The following is a 17460-nucleotide window of genomic DNA, read 5'->3' as shown; positions in this document are numbered from 1 at the left end:
TGGGCTTTTCTCGATGTTGCTTGTAGTTTCTCTTTGAACCTACAAGAGGTTTTAGTTGTCACAAATGGCGACATTTCACGCCCCTCCTTTCTTTCTTCCCCATGTCTCGATGATTCCAGGTGCCGCATGGCATCTCACTCTCTCAACACCTGTCAAAAGCCACGTCAACTCTTCTCGTAATGCAGCTGCTTTAGTCTGTCGGTTTACGTACAATGATATTTTACTAGAAAAGCGTCTGATTGCTCTCGAAGAGACTCGGAAGTCGGAAGAAAGAGTGAGGCGCGAGCCAGGAATAGCTAACGCAGTCGGAGCTCGTCATGGAGGAGGAGACTAAACTAAGAGAGGCAACAAGAAGAAGTGATGGTGGTTGGAGTGGACGAGAGCGAGCTCAGCTTGTACGCTCTCCAGTGGACCCTCGACTGCTTCTTCGCTCCTTTCGCTCCTCACTTCCCTTTCAAGCTCGTCGTCGTCCATGCCAAGCCCAGCCCCGCCTCTGTTATCGGCGTCGCCGGTCCCAGTAACCTCACCGCTGATCTCTGTATAGAAAGAGATTCGAATGTCCCGGAAGTCCTAGTACAATACAGAGTACCAGTGAATGAAAAGCTTTGTGATTACCTTACCGTTTTTTGAGTCCTACAACTTGTTATGAATAGTTTTTAACGGCAAATTGGACGTGACGTAATTTGAATTTCGTGTGAAGGAACACGGCAATACTTGTATGAATCGTTTCAAGACTTAAAAGGTCGAAGCAAAGTGTTTTTTTAGGACGTCTAGTCTGGTGCATTTCCCACGTATAAGCTACGCATAATCCGCAGCTTGTCTTTTGGCGCACGGCGTGCTATTGTTCGTTTCATTGGAACTTTGAGCAATTATTATTTCTATTGGGGTGCTTACTAGGGGACTCAAGTAGAGTGAGCTATTATCTCTCGGTTTATTGTGTGGTGATTTTCGGTAATTGAACTTGGAGATATCGCAGGAGTAATAAAGGTCTTGCCGATAGTCGATGCCGACTTGAGGAAAATAGCCGCTTGGGTCACTCAAAAGGCCAAGGACATTTGTGACAGCAGATCGGTAAATCGCTTCAGATCTCTCTGGGCACATGACTGGTTAAAAACCCGTGTCTACAGTGTGCTCTTATCTATAGGCTTTTCGTGTCTTTGTGATCGTGGGTGTATCAGCTTGAGGTGGACTCTTGGAGCTTGGCCTTTGATACCTCGTGGCCAGAAAGATTAATCGAAAAGGATAATTCTCCTTATAGTTTACGCACTTCGATGTGAAAAGGGAATCCTCTTATGGAGTTGCACGCGCAAGCGATGCCCCTGAATTAGTTGTGATTTCTTGATGCCAGCGCACAATTTGGAGATGTGACAAACCTGTGGATTAATACTTGTGGTATTATGGGCCTCTGCGGATCTGAACTTATTTGGAAATTAACGTCTGACAGTCTATCGTTTGGTGATCTTGTGCAGGTTCACGATGTAACTTTCCAAGTGATGGAGGGCGATGCTAGGAGCGTTCTCTGCGATGCCGTGGAAAAGCATCATGCTTCAGTACTAGTCGTTGGGAGTCACGGCCATGGAGCTATGAAAAGGTATGCGCTCTTTACTCCATTCGTATCTAAAAGGCAAAGCACACAGAAAGATAGAAAGTTTAGATCTCATGGCAAATTAAGTCATGTTCTCTGTTCCTTTTTCCCTCCTCAAAACATGTTAATGGGATTGTTGAGTTTTTACCATGAGAGCGAAGCGGTTGTTAGCTTACGCGAGCTTCCATTGGACGGATTTGTGTAGATCTCTCTCTTTTTATCTGTGTCATTTGACAATAAGAGAATGCGCTTTATCCCTGCAGGGCTGTTTCGGGTAGCGTCAGCGACTACTGCTCTCATCACGCTCATTGCACCGTGCTGATCGTGAAGAGGCCAAAAATCGAAAGCTAATAAACCCTTCCGAGAATAGCAGTTGTGTAAATCATAGATCATCATGGAGTGTGTACACATAATGACACCAACAAATGGCTTTCCTCTCTCTGATAGACTTGGTTGCATTCTGTTCGTGCATACAAGGTGACTAGACTTGCACTGTTATTACCAGTTCTGTCTCTTCGTGGCCTATATGTTCTCGAGCTTGTTCATTAAGCCTTCAATTGACCTTTAGTTATGTCGCATTTGCGATGAATGGTAAATCCTCTGATGCAATGTTTGTCACTTTCCATCAATCGTTCTTCGAAACTTTTGCTTCAAATATATGATTATTGAACATATCCATACATCACCGATATGACTTAGGCGAGAAGAAGTCCAACCAAACATAATATAGATCACAAGTCTGTCCAGTGTGACGAAATAACATCAAGCTCCCTGAGCCGCGACGACTGACTAGCTTTTGCTTTCACTTGCTGTTGGCAGTAGATGGGTTGTTCCCGATTTCGATGAGAGCACCAGGTTCAGGACCGACGCTTTTCCCCCTCAAGAACCGGGCATACCAATTCGCCGACAGCTTCGGGTATCGCTTCAATTCCGGGTCGTCCAGATCAACGTAGTAGTGGCCGAAACTCGACTCGTAGCCGTCCAGTAGCTCGAGCACGTCCAGGAAGGACCAGGTGAAGTAGCCTATTGTGTTCGACCCATTCCTGACGGATAACATCACGAAACAAAACAGAGCACGATCCAGGTAGCTCGTCATCTTAACCAGGAAAAATCTCTCAGAGACTGGTGGGGTTGGCCGAGTTCCAGAATCACATACCTCACTGAGTCGAGCACCACTCCGATATGCGCGTGAATGTAGCTAATCCGTTCTGTGTCTTGCAAAGTTGTATTCCGCCGAGTCTGCTGCCCTGCAATGCATGGTAATCTTATGAACGAGTCGATTAGCTCACGCTCTCATTCAGAGATGCAATGCACGAGAAGCAAACGCTCGGATCTTCGCGGCAAGAAAGAGTTTACTAGAGAGAGAGAGAGAGAGAGAGACCATTTTCATATATGAGGAGAGGAGGGTTGCCATAGACTTGCTTGAAGTACTCGAGCACTTGCTGAAGACCCTCCGGCATGATCGGTATCTATAACCATGGGAAGGAGAAGCAGAGTAGATAAAAACATGAAACTGCAAACGAACCATGGGATGGAAAAGGTGAAGGAGATAAAAACATGAAAGATCACAACTTTGCACGCGTAGGACATCGGTGCTCACCTCGTAATACTGGGACGTGTTTACATTATCTGCCGTGAAGGAAAACATCAGTGAGTCAATACTGACTGGCCCTGTGTTAGCAATGTTCAAGCACAGCAAAATGTCTTAAGGATTACGATAACTCGTCTGATTATGGTAAATTACGCCTCCAAATTGTGCACGAGGCCAAAATGGAGGCGGACATCACCATACTTGATCACCCATCAGGGTAATGTACTGTGAATTTTGCACGTGAAATGCTTCCTAAGTCTGTCTGTGACAGCTAATTCTGTGACTAGATTTCACATTTCTGCTGCTGCAAGAATCTCTTCGGTGAAACATAATTAACTTCAAGCAAAGCTTTTCCATTGAAGCAAGCAATGTAGATGGCAATGCAAATGTAGGAAAACGTACTGATTAATTCCACAGCCATGTCTCGGTTGAAGTCTCTGGGTTCTCCATCCAGGCTGCTGGACTTGTCTTTGACAGTAATGGAAGTATAATATATCAGTCCCAGAAAGTCAGCCGAACCCTTCACTTGTTTCGATTCGAGAGGAGTGAAGGCCGGGAGTCGAGACCCCACGTTTTGCTTCATCACTCTTGGGTAATCTCCATATATCAGAGGATGCAACAACCTGAAAATGTTTCAATGGCAAGTGTTGAAGGGCTTTGAAAATCCTCCATACTTTGAGTGAGAAATTACTCGGGACGAATAACAAGATGAAATGGATCAGAAATCAGAAGAATTTCGCAATTCTAGTGGCTTAGCACAGAAATCCCCCTTCGAATGTGTCTCAATGTATTAGATATAATCGTGTGAAACCATTATCCTTTTCTATGAAACAAATGTGTTTATCAGCTTAGGCCTAAGGGTAGAGCCGATATAGTAACTGATTACTGTAGAGTAGAATCCTACTAACTTTTCTTCATAAACCACCAAGGAAATGCAGTCAGGCTGATTCAAAAAGAAAACTGCAGCAATAAGAATTCGAAGTCTACCAGCCGACGAAGAAATCTTTGGCTCGCTGTGCGGCAATAAGGTCCTCTGTCGAGTTCGTGAAGGGATAAATCCCAAAACCATAGATGCTGAGACCTATAAAACCCTGCTGCTTCACCTGCAACACCATGTCAATGCACCAAAGCCAAATAATGGACTTTCTTTTCATTTCAACATATCAAGAGGAAGGACAAATTCAGGCCCTGAAGAATCAAAGAGGCCAACAATTCACTTCCATCGCCTTAGAAACCTGTTGATAGGCCACAAAACATATGAACACGCTGAGGGCACGAGACAGTTCTGTAAGTATACCTTATATTTCTCTCTATATAGTTTTGCAACCGATGCATGCGCTAACAAGGCGTTATGAACTACGAGATACGGCTCGGATGAGGAGTTGCCTTTGGTGCAGTTGAATCCGAACGGAGGAGAGCACCGTTTAGGCGGCACGATCCCTTGGTCGTATCCTCCAATGGCATAAATGTTAGGCTCGTTCACAGTAGACCAATACCGAACACGGTCGCCAAACTCCCTGAAGCATACGTCCGCATAGGCCGTGAAATCTTCTCTGCAACCAGAAAAGGAGAGTTTCTTCTCAATATGACAAAGTCTTGGTTTCAAACTATTTTTCGACCCTAATGATGATTTTCTTTTTGGTTTTTGGTTTCCCTAATCACGAAAACATGCTGAGTTATGCATTGTTGCTTCTTATTTCGTAGTCGTTCATAGTTTTAATCCTAACTATATCCCCTGGAGGAGGAGAAAAGATTGAAACTCAGACCAGCAAGGTTTGATAAACATACATGATTTTACGACTAAGCCAGCTTCCATACTCGTCCTCGAGCTCCTGCGGCAAGTCGAAATGGTATAAAGTGACGTGCGGTTGGATACCTGCTTGCCCATCAATAGCATCAAAGAAACAGTTTAGCAGGACAATAAGAAACCACTGTAAGCAAATTTACATTAACTTCATTTGCAGTTCTCAACCGGATTCTGCACTAACCGTTCTTAATAAGTTCGTCAATGAGGTTATTGTAATACTGCAAACCCTTTGGATTCACTGGTCCTCGGCCATCTGGAGGAGCAAAAGAGAGAGATCAATGTTGTCTGATGCTTCAGAAAAGGATATCAAATTGATTCTCTGTGTTAGCTTAAATTTCCAAGTTAACTGCGAGTTCTTACGTGGGATGAGTCTTGACCATGAAATTGAGAACTTGTAGGCATCTAAGCCTGTCTCTACCATGAGTTGAACATCTTCCTGCAAGAAAGGCAACTACCTTACAATGCATAGACATATCGTAGTCCTCAAACATACAATTACAATCCCTATGTGGTCATGTAATATAGCCATGACCGAGAAAATTAGTGTAAAAAAATTATTCAGCTATCCATAACTCTATGTGATATCTTGTTCTGTAATTTAGGTTTTGAAGAGTCGCACCTTGTATTTGTGATACCCGTCACAAGCTACATCTCCAGTTGCTCCATTTGCAAAACCTGGAAAATCAAGTGGGTATCTTCTCTTTTCGTTAAACTGTCAACCAAAGAACAAATGTTCAACCGAAAATTGCCACAAAACTATTCACTCGATCGCCTTCACTAGAGTTGGAAACAGAATAACTGCTTGTGTGATATGTACTGTGCGAGACAGCTCGACATTCTAAGATCCGCAGAATCCTCTTGAGCACGAATAACGTGAATACTTTGCCAGTATGGCGATGTCACAGAATACTCTCGTTTTCATAGCGATGTTGCCATTAGTCACAACAGAAGTAGTTAGATGAAATCTAATAAACGGTAGGCGTAAATTGGGAGAGCTATACCCTGTAAAAAGTGCGGCTAAACTCAGTTGAAGTTTGTTTAGCAGGTATTGTTATCATCCTTTGATGGGGATATTCTTACCTTTCCATCTGATAAAACAGTTATGCTACAAACAATGAATGTTTATGACGTTTTATCAACGGTTGTTCTATGTACTATCTGCTAATCATAGTTTGCGAGTTCGGTGAAGAAAAACCTGAGGGAATAACTGCTCATTTTGTAGCAAGGCAAACGTCCCCCCTTGCAAATCACTCCCCCACATATAACCGCATAGATTCATGCAAGCGAGCAAGAGAAAAGGAAAACAAACTACTTGCATGAAACACAAACATAAAATTGGAAAGGAACAAAGATGACTCGACAAACATGCACATGTGAGTGAACACGCGCTCGCACAGAGAGAAGAAACAGATCAACCGTCACCTGCATGGGTGAAGGTGTCCCAGACACTGGGCGTCCTTCCATCTTCATTTGCTGCCCCTTCAACCTATTATACTCCCACCATTTTTGGCACACATCTCTAATTAGAAACATACGATGAATAAAACATGTAAGTCGATAACAACACATGGATAGCATTCACTATAGTTCTCCCAAAACTTGTTGATAACTGTCTCAGAAGTGAAACGACGTGGGAAGTTGCTAAAACCTGGTAAGCCGATGTGCCTGAACCAAACACGAATCCGGGTGGGAAGTCGTATCGACTGTATGTATCAGCTCCAAAGACAGCAGTCAGAGCTGGTTGCACTGCAAGAATCAGCAAAAATCCGAGCCTGCACATTTTCTTATTCTTTAAATGTGGACTGACAGTCACACAGACACACAAGTTAAACTAGTTCATCATCCACAGCTTGTAAATGAATGTGTGTGGAGTGTGTGTGTGTGTGAGAGAGAGAGAGAGACAGAGACAGAGACAGAGACAGAGAGGCAGAGACAAGAACATCTTGGTCCTTCTCTCATTCATGATTCTTCATGTACTAACAGACAACAAGAAGTTTTGCGTTCTCGACTTGGTATTCTGTCACATGTGGTCCAGGAAGACTCCAGTTTTTACAGATATTATTGGTTCTCGTGTAGACCAAGCGATTCTTGGGTACTTACTTGTGTGGTTCGCATCATTTTCTCGCCTCTTTTCACTTGATTTGAATGCTCACTGTACATGCACCCTTAATTCCAGTGAGGCGTCTCAAATTTTCTAAACATGATTGGTCTTTTCATCTCGTAGAGAGCACGTCAGTAGACAAAAATGCAACGGCTTTTCTACCATGGAACTTGATCTTTACCTACACAAGCACAAGCACCCAACGTGGGATCTGATGACTGAGCCACAAGCCGCAAGCACATCAATACACGTGCAATATATCGGTTCCGGATAGTTATTTCTTTGGTCCATATAGTTTCGTGAGATCTTGCTTTTGATCATTATATTTTATGTCATGCCCGAAATAAATTTGAGGCAAAATCTAACTCTGATACTATGTTTGAAAGTCCGATCCAAATGTTTAATATGATAGGTAGAGGGAGGCCACGTGCGTATAAAGAACATATAAAATCAAATAATCAATTGATGTTGGCTATTTCCACACTAATTTGGAATGAAAAGAAGGGGCTCAAAATAATTATGAGAGAAAAGGAGAGAGAGAGTTTGAACGGATTGAGACATAATAATTGATTTCCAAAAACTTTTCATTGAATGAGAACTACATTGAAGTTCTTGTTAAGTACTAAACTTTTCTTCGACCAAAAAAAAAAAAAAAGTACTAAACTTTTCGATTTTATCATTTTAATCCTAACCCTTTACTCGAATTTCCAATTTAATTCTTCTAGTCAATTTTCACCAGAAATCAAGAAAATTACCAAAACTAGCCTAAACCTACTGCAATTGTACCAATTTAGTCCTAAATCTTTTTTTTGTGTCAATTCAATCCTAAACCTTTTATATTTGTGCCAATTCAATCCATCCGGCCAATTTTGGCCGGCCGATGCTGACATGGACGCCGACCGGTGCTGGCCGTCTAGCTGACGCGACAATTTTTTTAAAAAAATTATTTTTTTCAATTTTTTTAATTTTCTTTTCCATCTTTTCCCTAGCCGGTCGTCACCGGACCGGCCAAGGGCTGAGACTGGCGTAGTTCGCCCTCGCTGGCACTAGAGAGGGTGAGCGTCGCCGTCGGTGGGCGAGGTCGAGCTCGCCCGGCCATGGTGAGGCTTGACCTTGCCCAGTGACAGTGAGGCAGCCTAGATCTGGCTCACCCTCGCCGTCAATGGGTGAGGTCAAGCCTCGCCCGGCAATAACTAGCCAGGAAGAAGATGGAAAAAAAATGCGAAAAAAATATTTAAAAATTGCCACATCCGGCCGACGTCCACATCAACGCCAGCTGACCAAAATTGATCAAATTGGCTGAATTGACACAAATACAAAAGATTTAGAACTGAATTGGTTCAAAAAATAAGTTTATGACTGAATTGACACAACTGTAATATGTTTAAGACTGTTTTGGTAATTTTCCTCCAGAAATCTCTAACGTAGCGATCCAGTCACCACCGGTTGTCCTACATGGCATACCGTAACTCAACCGTTTCCGGCAAAAATTTTGTACAAAGATTTATGACTAAATTGACAAAAATGAAAAATTTAAAACTAAATTGTCACCCGTACAATAGAGTCAGAACTGATTGAACAATCCCTACGTCTATGGTGGCACCAAGACAAGATACCAATGACCACAGCAATGGCGATGGTGGGCGATGAAGATGACAATCTCATTCTCTCCACTCTACCTTCGACAGGCAATTATATGGTCCCTTGAGAGATGAGTTCCATGACGGCTGCTAATCGTAATGACGTGCATTTTCCGTCATACCAAGTGTTAAAACATGAAAAACTGTTGAAAAAAGAACAAATGAAAAATTAAACCACCGGGCAAGAAGTTTTATTTCTTTTATCTAACAGCCGCAAACCCTCCAAAAAGGTTTCGCTGAGCACCCCGTCACTCGGCCGCCGTCCCAGAAGATTTTTCTCCTTTTTTCTATGGATTTTTATTAATCAATGTCCCGAAACACTCGTTAGCCACTTGCAATAAAGAAACATTATCTTTTCCAATATACCAATTACATATAATACGAGAAAACGCAAGAAGAAATGACAATCTTTCTTAATTAAGTTATATAAAAGGCACTCGTTTACAAAATCTTTTTTACTTCATTTTATCTTACTAAATTGCTGTCTTCCTGTCCTAAGAAACATTACAGACTAAGCACGCGATGTTTGAGTAAACTATCTTAACTAAGACCACAAATAGGAGCCCCATGGATTGCTGCTTCAATCCCACCCACGCCATGCGAGTTCGAATCCTACGACTAGCATTGCAACCTGGAAATTAATCCGGAGCAAGGGACGAGGGCCCTCCTAGCGCCCTGTGAGGACTTTGCTCCACAACAAAGAACAAGGGACTGCGCGCAAGCGCATCCATGGGACATACCAAAGAGAAATCCATAACGCTTTCGATACTCAACCATCATACATGAAGTACTGGGACGAATTTCCTCTAATTTCTCCCCGTCCACTAAATAAAATCAGCAAACAGCTTCATATCAACTACATTGATAATATTTGACCGGAGGAGACATGAGGCATATGTAAGAACCACGAAGTTCCACAATCTCACGAAACTAGAAATATATGCAGTTCAGAAAAGATAAATACCGTTCAAATCTCTTACAAGCAGCATACTCAAGAACCAAGTTCAAATTCATGGAAACTAAATGAGTTCTATAAAGTAATTAACAGCACAGTTGACACACTCAGGAACCGTCATGATATTGAAGTCTTTCAGAAAGCTAACACCTGGTTTTCCAATTATAACGATGATTTATTAAAGCTAAGTTGAATGCTCCATTTGGGTCACATCTTTCAAGGTCCACATTCAGCTAGCCCCGCAATCCTATCACCTGTCAATAAATACAAACCATATTCAGGACAATGGCAATAAACTCACGCACAATATGATGACAAAGAAATCTCAACAAGCACTGTAAAATGTGAGCAAAATATATAAATACTAATTCATTAATTACTTTTTCCATTAACACAATTATGAGTTAGCACGACATCAATAAACACTATCATGCTGGAAAAAAGACAAGACCGGGATAAGCTCTTGCTCCTGCTCCTGCTAGGACTCTTGCTTGCACTGCGCTTCCTAGGGCTTTTGCTCAGCTGTTTCTCACGCTGCAGTATGCCAACATTACCTCATAGGAATAAGAATATAAAACAGATAATATACCTAAAAAGACCAACCTTTATGCAAACAAGATACCAGTTCGGGGGGGATAAAAAAAGAAGATTCTAAAATGACAATTTAAACATTTTACTAAAATAATTATCACCATCAAAAACCAAAGCAGAACCGAACTCTTATAGCTTCAATTTAAGCTTTCATAGATAAATCATGCAATTTATTTGGTGCTTTTAGCTAAAAGTTAAGAGCATAATTGGGGGCAGACACTCCCCAATACAGGCACAAAAGATCTGCAGGGGCAACATCCCAAAAGTTCGGCCTATATCAAGCAAACTGCTGATACAAACCAGTTAAGGCCCCGTTTGGTTCAGCATTGGGAATGCTCATTTGGCCTTAAACGAGCATTCCCAAAATGCTGAACCGTTTGGTTCAGCATTGGAGTTCCAATGCTCATTTGGTAGCATTTGGAATGCTGAATGCTCAAAGCTGGTCCGGACCAGCTTTGAGCATTAGCATTCCACGAATGCTAACTGTTCCCCCAAAAAAAAATATATATTTCTTCTTCAGCAAAGCGTGGCCGGCTAGGGCGGCCGGGGAGGGGCCAGCGCCGCCGGCGAGGTCGCGCGACCCCGGGCGGCGACGGCCTGGGTCGAGTGACGGCCGCCTGGGGTAGCTCGACCCGGGCCGTCGCCGTCGCCGCCCGGGTTCGCGCGACCTCAGCCGACGGCGCACTTGGGGTCGCGTGGCGCCGTCACATGGGGTCGCGCGACCCTCGCCGCAGGGTCGCGCGACCTCGAGCGACGGTCGCCCGGGTCGCGTGGCCGTTACACGAGGTCGCGCGACCCCAAGCTGCGACGACAGACACGGGTGTCGCGACCCAGGGCGACGACGGCTGGGTCGCTGCGACCCAGGGGCGACGCCACCCGAGGTCGCGCTACCTCAGGCCTCCTCCGGCGACAGCCGCCGGTGCCAGATCTGGCTCGCCGGCGGCCGTAGCTCTTCGCCGGAGCCGGCGAAGGGTACTTTTAAAAATAATAAAAAAAAAAGCTCCCAAAGCCCATTTGTAAAAAGAAATAACCAAACACAATTGCATTTCCCCAAGTGGCTTTCAAATAATTTTTTACCAAACGCCATTTGCATTTTTTCAAGTGCCTTTCACCTAAAGGTATTTGCATTCCCCAAATGAGCATTCTAAAAGCCGAACCAAACGGGCCCTAAATATTAAAAAGACATGACAACGTGGTTAAAAAGAGACGGCCTAAACCCACAAAAGAAAAACTTACAGAAGGCAATGGTGATCTGGATCTTGAACGCGATCTGCAAAAGTTCCAGAAAGAACCAAATTTAAAATCCACACGTCTTTCATCCAAGAGCCTTGATGCCTCTCCCACGTCAGATTACCATTTTCAGAATGAAAAGATTAAGCCGTAAATCTTTTGAGACTTAAGAAAAAACATCAAACCCATTATGAGTCCAGCTAAATAGCATAAATTAAAGGGGAAAAGAACGAGTTTATCATCATGAAAGATCAGAAAAGTAGACAAATGAGGAAAATGCACCCTAAAGTACCAAAACAATCCAAAGGAGTCCAGATAGTCATCCTATTAGCTCGAGACTTCTTGAAGTAGATCCCAATGGAACTAGTTCACAGAATCCAGCTCTGTTATTCCATGATCTCCTTTGTTCCCAATCTAGCACCCACGGAATTGTGATGCTAATTAAATTAGAACAGAGACACCATGAAGCTTTCCAAAGCTGCCCATCTAGAAAACGTCATACCTCCACAACCATATAGTTGCAGGCAACTGAACCATATCCCACCAAGATCCTAATATTGAATCCCCAGTTTGCCGCATTTATCCATATCCATATCCATATCTATAAAAAGAGAACAGATGATTTTCATACAGAAGGCAAAAGAACAGTTATTCGGAAGAATTCCAAGACACCCCCTACCGTGCAATAAAAACAGTTTCAAATTCTGAATATTGATCACCTAATCATGATGCGACTGTTAGCCCGCCCATAAAAGCCATCAAATAATCTCCAAAATAATATCAAACCACATGAACATTTAAGGGGATAGTGCCTTAAAAATAGTAAAGACCCACAAACAATAAGGAATTTAATCCAATAGTTGGAGCAAAACGCACCTGCTACACAAGTCTTGCAGAATCGAAAGCGTAAATAGTTGGGAAAAAATGGACATCTTAGACCCATCATTTGTTTGAACTTGAGAAATTATTGAACGGAAGATGACTTAATAGGAGAAAGCAAATTAACAAGCACCACCGCAAGTACTTCATTAGCAAAATATGATCCTAATTATCAAACTCGGAGAACAAAAAAGAAGAATACATAAGATTCCGTGACTTGGCCCCCAGCATAGTCAGGCAAACCCCCACCAAAATCATACTTTGTGAAAGAAATTATTGTACATTGAAACTTCACATCTGCAACCCTTTTTGCATTATAACCCACTTTTAAGGCATAAAGCTCTGAGAAATGGAGGAACAAACCATGATTAAGCCAACTAGCCAGAGAAAGCATACCCTGATAAGGAAGGTGACTTAGAGCGGGAGTGTGAAGGAGATCGAGACTTTGCAGGTGAACGCCGTGTACTTTTGGTTTTCGGAGACTTGCTGCATTTTAAAAGAAAAGGGTTTAGAAAATTGAAATACAAAAAAAATACATGCATCACTATTCGAGAAAACCAGACCTCACACTCCTGCTACGACTGCGGCTGGGACTGCGAGGACTGCGACTATAGCTCCGGCCTCTAGGACTTCTTGATGACTCGCGCTTTGAATCATATTCCTTAACCTGCACATGCACATACACAAGAAACCAGTTCAAATTACTTAAATGCACGCACACACAAGTGTGTACCTGATGGTAACTGATAAAAGAGCGGCATCAAAAGTCATACCCGAATATATGACCGGGAAAAGGCATTTCTGAACTCTGAATCATCGAGTTTCTTTATCTGCAGAGAAAATGTACACAATCTCATTCGCAGAATGGACAGACCCAACAAGCTTGGGCAAATAAATCTCTATCCTAACATACCAATAAAAGCATGACAAGGCAAAAGACTTACTGCATACTTCATGTCTTCATAGTTGGTATAGTCCACGACCCCTGTTGTGCCTTCAAGACAAGATCCACAAACATCCTTATCAGAATAAGAAAAAGAAAACTGAAAGAAATATATACAGCAAAACCAACATTTCTCCATGTATGATGCATTATATACACTAGAACATGTAACTGCCTCCAATAAGAGAATGGATCATGGACTCAAAAATAAAAAACCTGAACTATTCAACTTCACAATAAAAATCGTTGATTAAAATATTTGAATTTTTAGTACCTCGAACTTAACAAGAACTTCAATAGAAGCCGGATGTAATCCATATAACTTATCAACTTACCATTACTATCACGAAAAACCTGTGAGAAGCAGACATCTCCTCCTCGACGCATGTGATCCTAACCAAAGAAAGCACGCATCAACTAACTAAAAGAATAGATTCAATACATCAACCTCACATGCACACATTAACGTACATACACAGAGAGGGAAGAAAACCAGAAACAATTATCAATAGATCCAGGTCATTCTCACCTTAAGATCTTGCCATGAAGCTGAAGATGGTAGCCCACTAACCAGGACTGTATAACAATGAGTGTGGAAATTAGATATGTGTATGCAAAGGACAAGAACCCACTAGATTTATAATATGAAGAATTACAACCTCTAAATTCAGAGTGCCTCGATACTCCACGTGAACCCCGACCACCACCATGACTACTGTGGCGATCAGATGATGATGAGTGCCCGCGACCACCATGAGCAAGCTCCACCTATTATACAACAAATAGTTACACATGAGGAAGGTCACAATGTTAATCAGGGAGCATTTATAAAGGTACGTTCCGAAGATAGCCAACCCTTAAACGATGCCCATCAAAATCATAGCCATCACGACCATGGATGGCATCTTCAGCATCTCGAGCATCTTCAAACTGTAAGTGACAATCTTAGTCAGAAAAAAGAAGCCAGCCAGGAAATGTGGGAAGCAAATTTTAAATTTCTTATGCTCGCCTCAACAAATGCATAACCAGGAGGCCTGGGTGGTATCTTCAGATCAATGTGTGCTATCGGTCCATACTGCAAAAAGAGAAGACAAGTAAGGGAAAGAAGACAGAAAGTATATTCATCAGAGTAAAGACACCTGCAACTTGTTCCACAGCCCACATCGTTTGAATAAGTAAATACAAACTGAAGGAAACAAATAATCCTAGAAAAATCTCAGTTCACCACCAAACAGTCTCTACTTCACATATGCTTTATCACGAAGTAGGATTAAACAACATTCTCTAAATTACTGATTAATGGAGCTCAGGCGCCTGAACTTTTCCAAGATCAGAACTCCAATCAAGATTTTTTCTTGCATCCCCAAAACTATTTATTTCTTATTCATCCACGTAGATCAATTTATAAGAGAACATGCTACTGCAAGATGATTGAGTACACTTGGAAAAACTGAGGCACCAAAGGACAGATGCTACCCGTGTTTTCCTTACAAAAGGAACAGTTTGCCATTTGTATCCATTCCAAGTGCTAATGAGGAGCTTAAGGATATATAATAGCTTGTTATACCAAGAGGAGAAAACGAATACTCAAGGATTGAGAACATTCTCCTCAGCACCTCAGACAAAAGAGATAATGTAATGCACATTGGCATACAGTCGTGACCGATGTCGTCCCAGTTCAATCATCAGCATGTGGTAATCCAGCTGCATTGTCATTTAGCAAGGAAAAAGAGGAACAATTTTGTAGACTCGAGTCACCCCCATTAAGGTGATAGAGCTAATAAGAGTCAAGATTACACAGAATAAACGAAAAGACTGAAAAAATAGCACGTATGAACACTGGAAGCATAATCAACATAACCAAAAAGCAGATAAACAGGAAAGAAAAAAATAATTCATCGTTTATGTTGTTGTTTAACATAACCAAGCCATGGGCATTAGCCCAAGAAGAACCATTGCCATGAGATTTCAAACGTCGAACCTAAAGTTACAATTTTGACCAATCACCTCAATCGCCATGCCCATCGTTTGCTCCGAGACAACAGAATGAAGCACGTACTAAAAAACTCCAATTCAAACATGCATCAACACGACGGAACATCAAAAAAGCATACATGAAAAGAAAAAAAGAGGGGGGAAATGAAAAGAAAACCTGCATCGGGTAAATTTCGCAAACCCAAAAACAAGGACTGCACGAGAATTCGACAAACCTTGCGGAACAAGTCCTCCACTTCTCTCTCGCGGATGTCGCCGGGTAGGTTCCCAACGTAAACAGTCCTGCTCGCACGGCTGCTCATCTTGCCCTAGCACCACCAAGAGAGGAGCGACAAGAATCCTAGATCAGCACGACATTGACCTTCGCCGACAGAAGCTACGCCGAGGTACATGCGAAAGAGCACGTGGGAAGCGAAGAGAAGCTGTGAAATCGACCGAGAGGGCTTACCTTCGAAAGCTTGAAGATCGCTCGAGGAAGAGGAGGAGGAGGGAGGAGGAAGGAGGAGCAGAGGCGCTACGATGACTAGGGTTTTGAAAGATGTGGGTCGGGCTTGAACATAAAGTAAAGACTCCGAGTGCAGGATATCGTGTGCCGAGGCGTACGTTAACATATTGGTGGGGCGCTCTTTTCCCGTTAATTAAGCGGAAGCCCCTTAACTTGTTGGAAATTTCAAGTTTTCCCCTGAAAAATTTTCTTTTTTCCCGATTGGCCTTAAAAGCGTTCTCGAATGTCGATTTAATTTCGCGTGGTGGTCATTAATCATTATATTCGAACCGTCACTTGATTTTAATTTCAATTATTAAGCATTGTTTGACCCATTGTCAATAGAAAAGCTATTGTAGACATTTATAGTTGCATAGATGACATGTATACTTAAAAATAAAAAAGCGTTTCTTTTTCTCCCGTTGGCCTTGAAACCATCCGCGAATGTCAATTCAATTTCATGTGGTGGTGACCGCATGCAATCACATCACAACCATTGGATGTAAATTTCAATTATTAAATAGCATTAAATCCATTGTGAATATGAAAACTGTTTTTATACATTTATGGTTGGATGGATAATTAAGATGAAAAATCGTTTCTTTTTCTTTTGTAATCGATGCACTTCAACCTAGCTCTGTCAAACTTTTGATTAAATGCTGACATAGTGGCCACTTGGTAATCATAGAAAATTGACCACGTGTTTTTCGCCGAGAGATTAACTACGTTCCCGTCACAATGCTAAATTACAAAGAATAATAACTTTACTACTTTTACTAATTGAAATCAAAGTTCCGTGATTCATTATAAAATCTACTGAAATTCAATGGCCACAGTGAAGTTTACCTACAATTTCTGGTGGTGAGTCATTTAGAGATATAGTGACGTTTGTTTGTTGTAACTAGAGGTACTTTTCACTCCTCCTTATGATATTCCCTCCAAAATATAAAAATCGAAAGGTATTGTTTAAGTTTCAAAATGTATGAAAAAATTACATGTTGTTTTACATGTCAATATTCGTATGTTCTGATAAATTTACGTGTTTCAAATTAAACAGAGTTCATAGAGTGAATTCAAGCAAAGTCATAAAACGTAAAAAGTTATAAGCAAAAATCACCTTAGACAAGAGCAAATGTAATCCTCATGCATCCAAGGAAATTATTTCACAGAAGCAAATGTTATCCGCGTGCATTCAGCTAAAGTCCTTTGGACGCATTTGGTTCAATTTATGGAATGGGCTTTGGAGCTCTGAAGCCCCTTGGTCAAATGAAAATGGCTTTTAGCTACTTTTTTGACTCACTTTGAAGAGTTATCTGTGGGAAAATTGTCCAAAAAGTCCTAAATCTAATGCATTTTTGCTAATTCGGTCTAAACCTTTTAATTTTGCCAATTGAGTCCTAAACATTTTAATTTCTTGTCAATTGAGTCCATCCGGTCAATTTTGACCGGAAATCGCTGATGTGGACGCCGGGTGACCACGTGGCGCTAACGTGGACATTTTTATATAATATTTTAATAATTTCTGAACTTTTTATGTTTTTTTTCTTCTTTTTTTCCTTTTCCGAGGGCCGCCAAGCCCTTGACTAGCCAAATCTGGGCGAGGCGTCCCTTGCCCAAAGCCGGCGAGGATCGGCCGACCCTTGCCCAGAGCACGTGAGG

General features: G+C 42.0%; 3 protein-coding genes across 13 annotated transcripts; 1 reads left to right on the top strand and 2 right to left on the bottom strand.

Moving 5' to 3' along the window:
* The first annotated feature begins 64 nt into the window (after nucleotides 1–64).
* On the top strand, nucleotides 65–2181 carry LOC115673398 (uncharacterized). The gene is made up of 5 exons (XM_056314515.1): nucleotides 65–274; nucleotides 343–517; nucleotides 977–1071; nucleotides 1470–1591; nucleotides 1849–2181. Exons 1-5 carry the CDS (start codon nucleotides 65–67, stop codon nucleotides 1934–1936), a joined length of 690 nt encoding a protein of 229 aa, XP_056170490.1. The 3' UTR covers nucleotides 1937–2181.
* Nucleotides 2182–2217: 36 nt separating this feature from the next.
* On the bottom strand, nucleotides 2218–7059 carry LOC115673395 (beta-glucosidase 11). Of its 4 annotated transcripts, none has more exons than XM_056314841.1 (14): nucleotides 6918–7059; nucleotides 6632–6755; nucleotides 6406–6469; nucleotides 5603–5658; nucleotides 5344–5419; nucleotides 5165–5236; nucleotides 4965–5052; nucleotides 4474–4729; nucleotides 4164–4279; nucleotides 3579–3799; nucleotides 3186–3256; nucleotides 2967–3054; nucleotides 2742–2832; nucleotides 2218–2628 (listed from the first exon to the last, which is right to left on the bottom strand). In XM_056314841.1, the coding sequence occupies exons 1-14, from the start codon at nucleotides 6944–6946 to the stop codon at nucleotides 2388–2390; spliced, it is 1593 nt and encodes a 530-aa protein (XP_056170816.1). In that variant the 5' UTR covers nucleotides 6947–7059; the 3' UTR covers nucleotides 2218–2387. The 4 variants fall into 4 exon arrangements, with proteins under 4 accessions (XP_056170816.1, XP_056170817.1, XP_056170819.1 ...); XM_056314842.1 differs by having other exon boundaries at nucleotides 2967–3036; nucleotides 3174–3214; XM_056314843.1 differs by having other exon boundaries at nucleotides 2527–2628; nucleotides 2967–3098; nucleotides 3186–3214.
* Nucleotides 7060–9636: 2577 nt separating this feature from the next.
* On the bottom strand, nucleotides 9637–15893 carry LOC115673554 (serine/arginine-rich-splicing factor SR34). Of its 8 annotated transcripts, none has more exons than XR_008817228.1 (16): nucleotides 15766–15893; nucleotides 15533–15625; nucleotides 14332–14397; nucleotides 14178–14252; nucleotides 13982–14090; nucleotides 13852–13898; nucleotides 13658–13715; nucleotides 13324–13373; nucleotides 13153–13209; nucleotides 12943–13046; nucleotides 12776–12865; nucleotides 12003–12101; nucleotides 11783–11914; nucleotides 11507–11540; nucleotides 10131–10213; nucleotides 9834–9933 (listed from the first exon to the last, which is right to left on the bottom strand). XR_008817228.1 is itself a non-coding variant. In XM_030595765.2 (14 exons), exons 2-14 carry the CDS (start codon nucleotides 15617–15619, stop codon nucleotides 9930–9932), a joined length of 864 nt encoding a protein of 287 aa, XP_030451625.1. In that variant the 5' UTR covers nucleotides 15620–15625; nucleotides 15766–15893; the 3' UTR covers nucleotides 9637–9929. The 8 variants fall into 8 exon arrangements, 2 of the variants coding, with proteins under 2 accessions (XP_030451625.1, XP_056170820.1); XR_008817227.1 differs by having other exon boundaries at nucleotides 11793–11914; XR_008817229.1 differs by lacking the exon at nucleotides 10131–10213 and having other exon boundaries at nucleotides 9637–9933; nucleotides 11793–11914.
* Nucleotides 15894–17460: the final 1567 nt, after the last annotated feature.

The sequence above is a fragment of the Syzygium oleosum genome, unplaced genomic scaffold (assembly GCF_021117445.2).
Source record: "Syzygium oleosum isolate NSW1041296 unplaced genomic scaffold, Sole_v2.1 Sole_v2.09, whole genome shotgun sequence".
Classification (NCBI taxonomy): domain Eukaryota; kingdom Viridiplantae; phylum Streptophyta; class Magnoliopsida; order Myrtales; family Myrtaceae; genus Syzygium; species Syzygium oleosum.
This window is presented reverse-complemented; position numbering and strand designations above follow the sequence as displayed.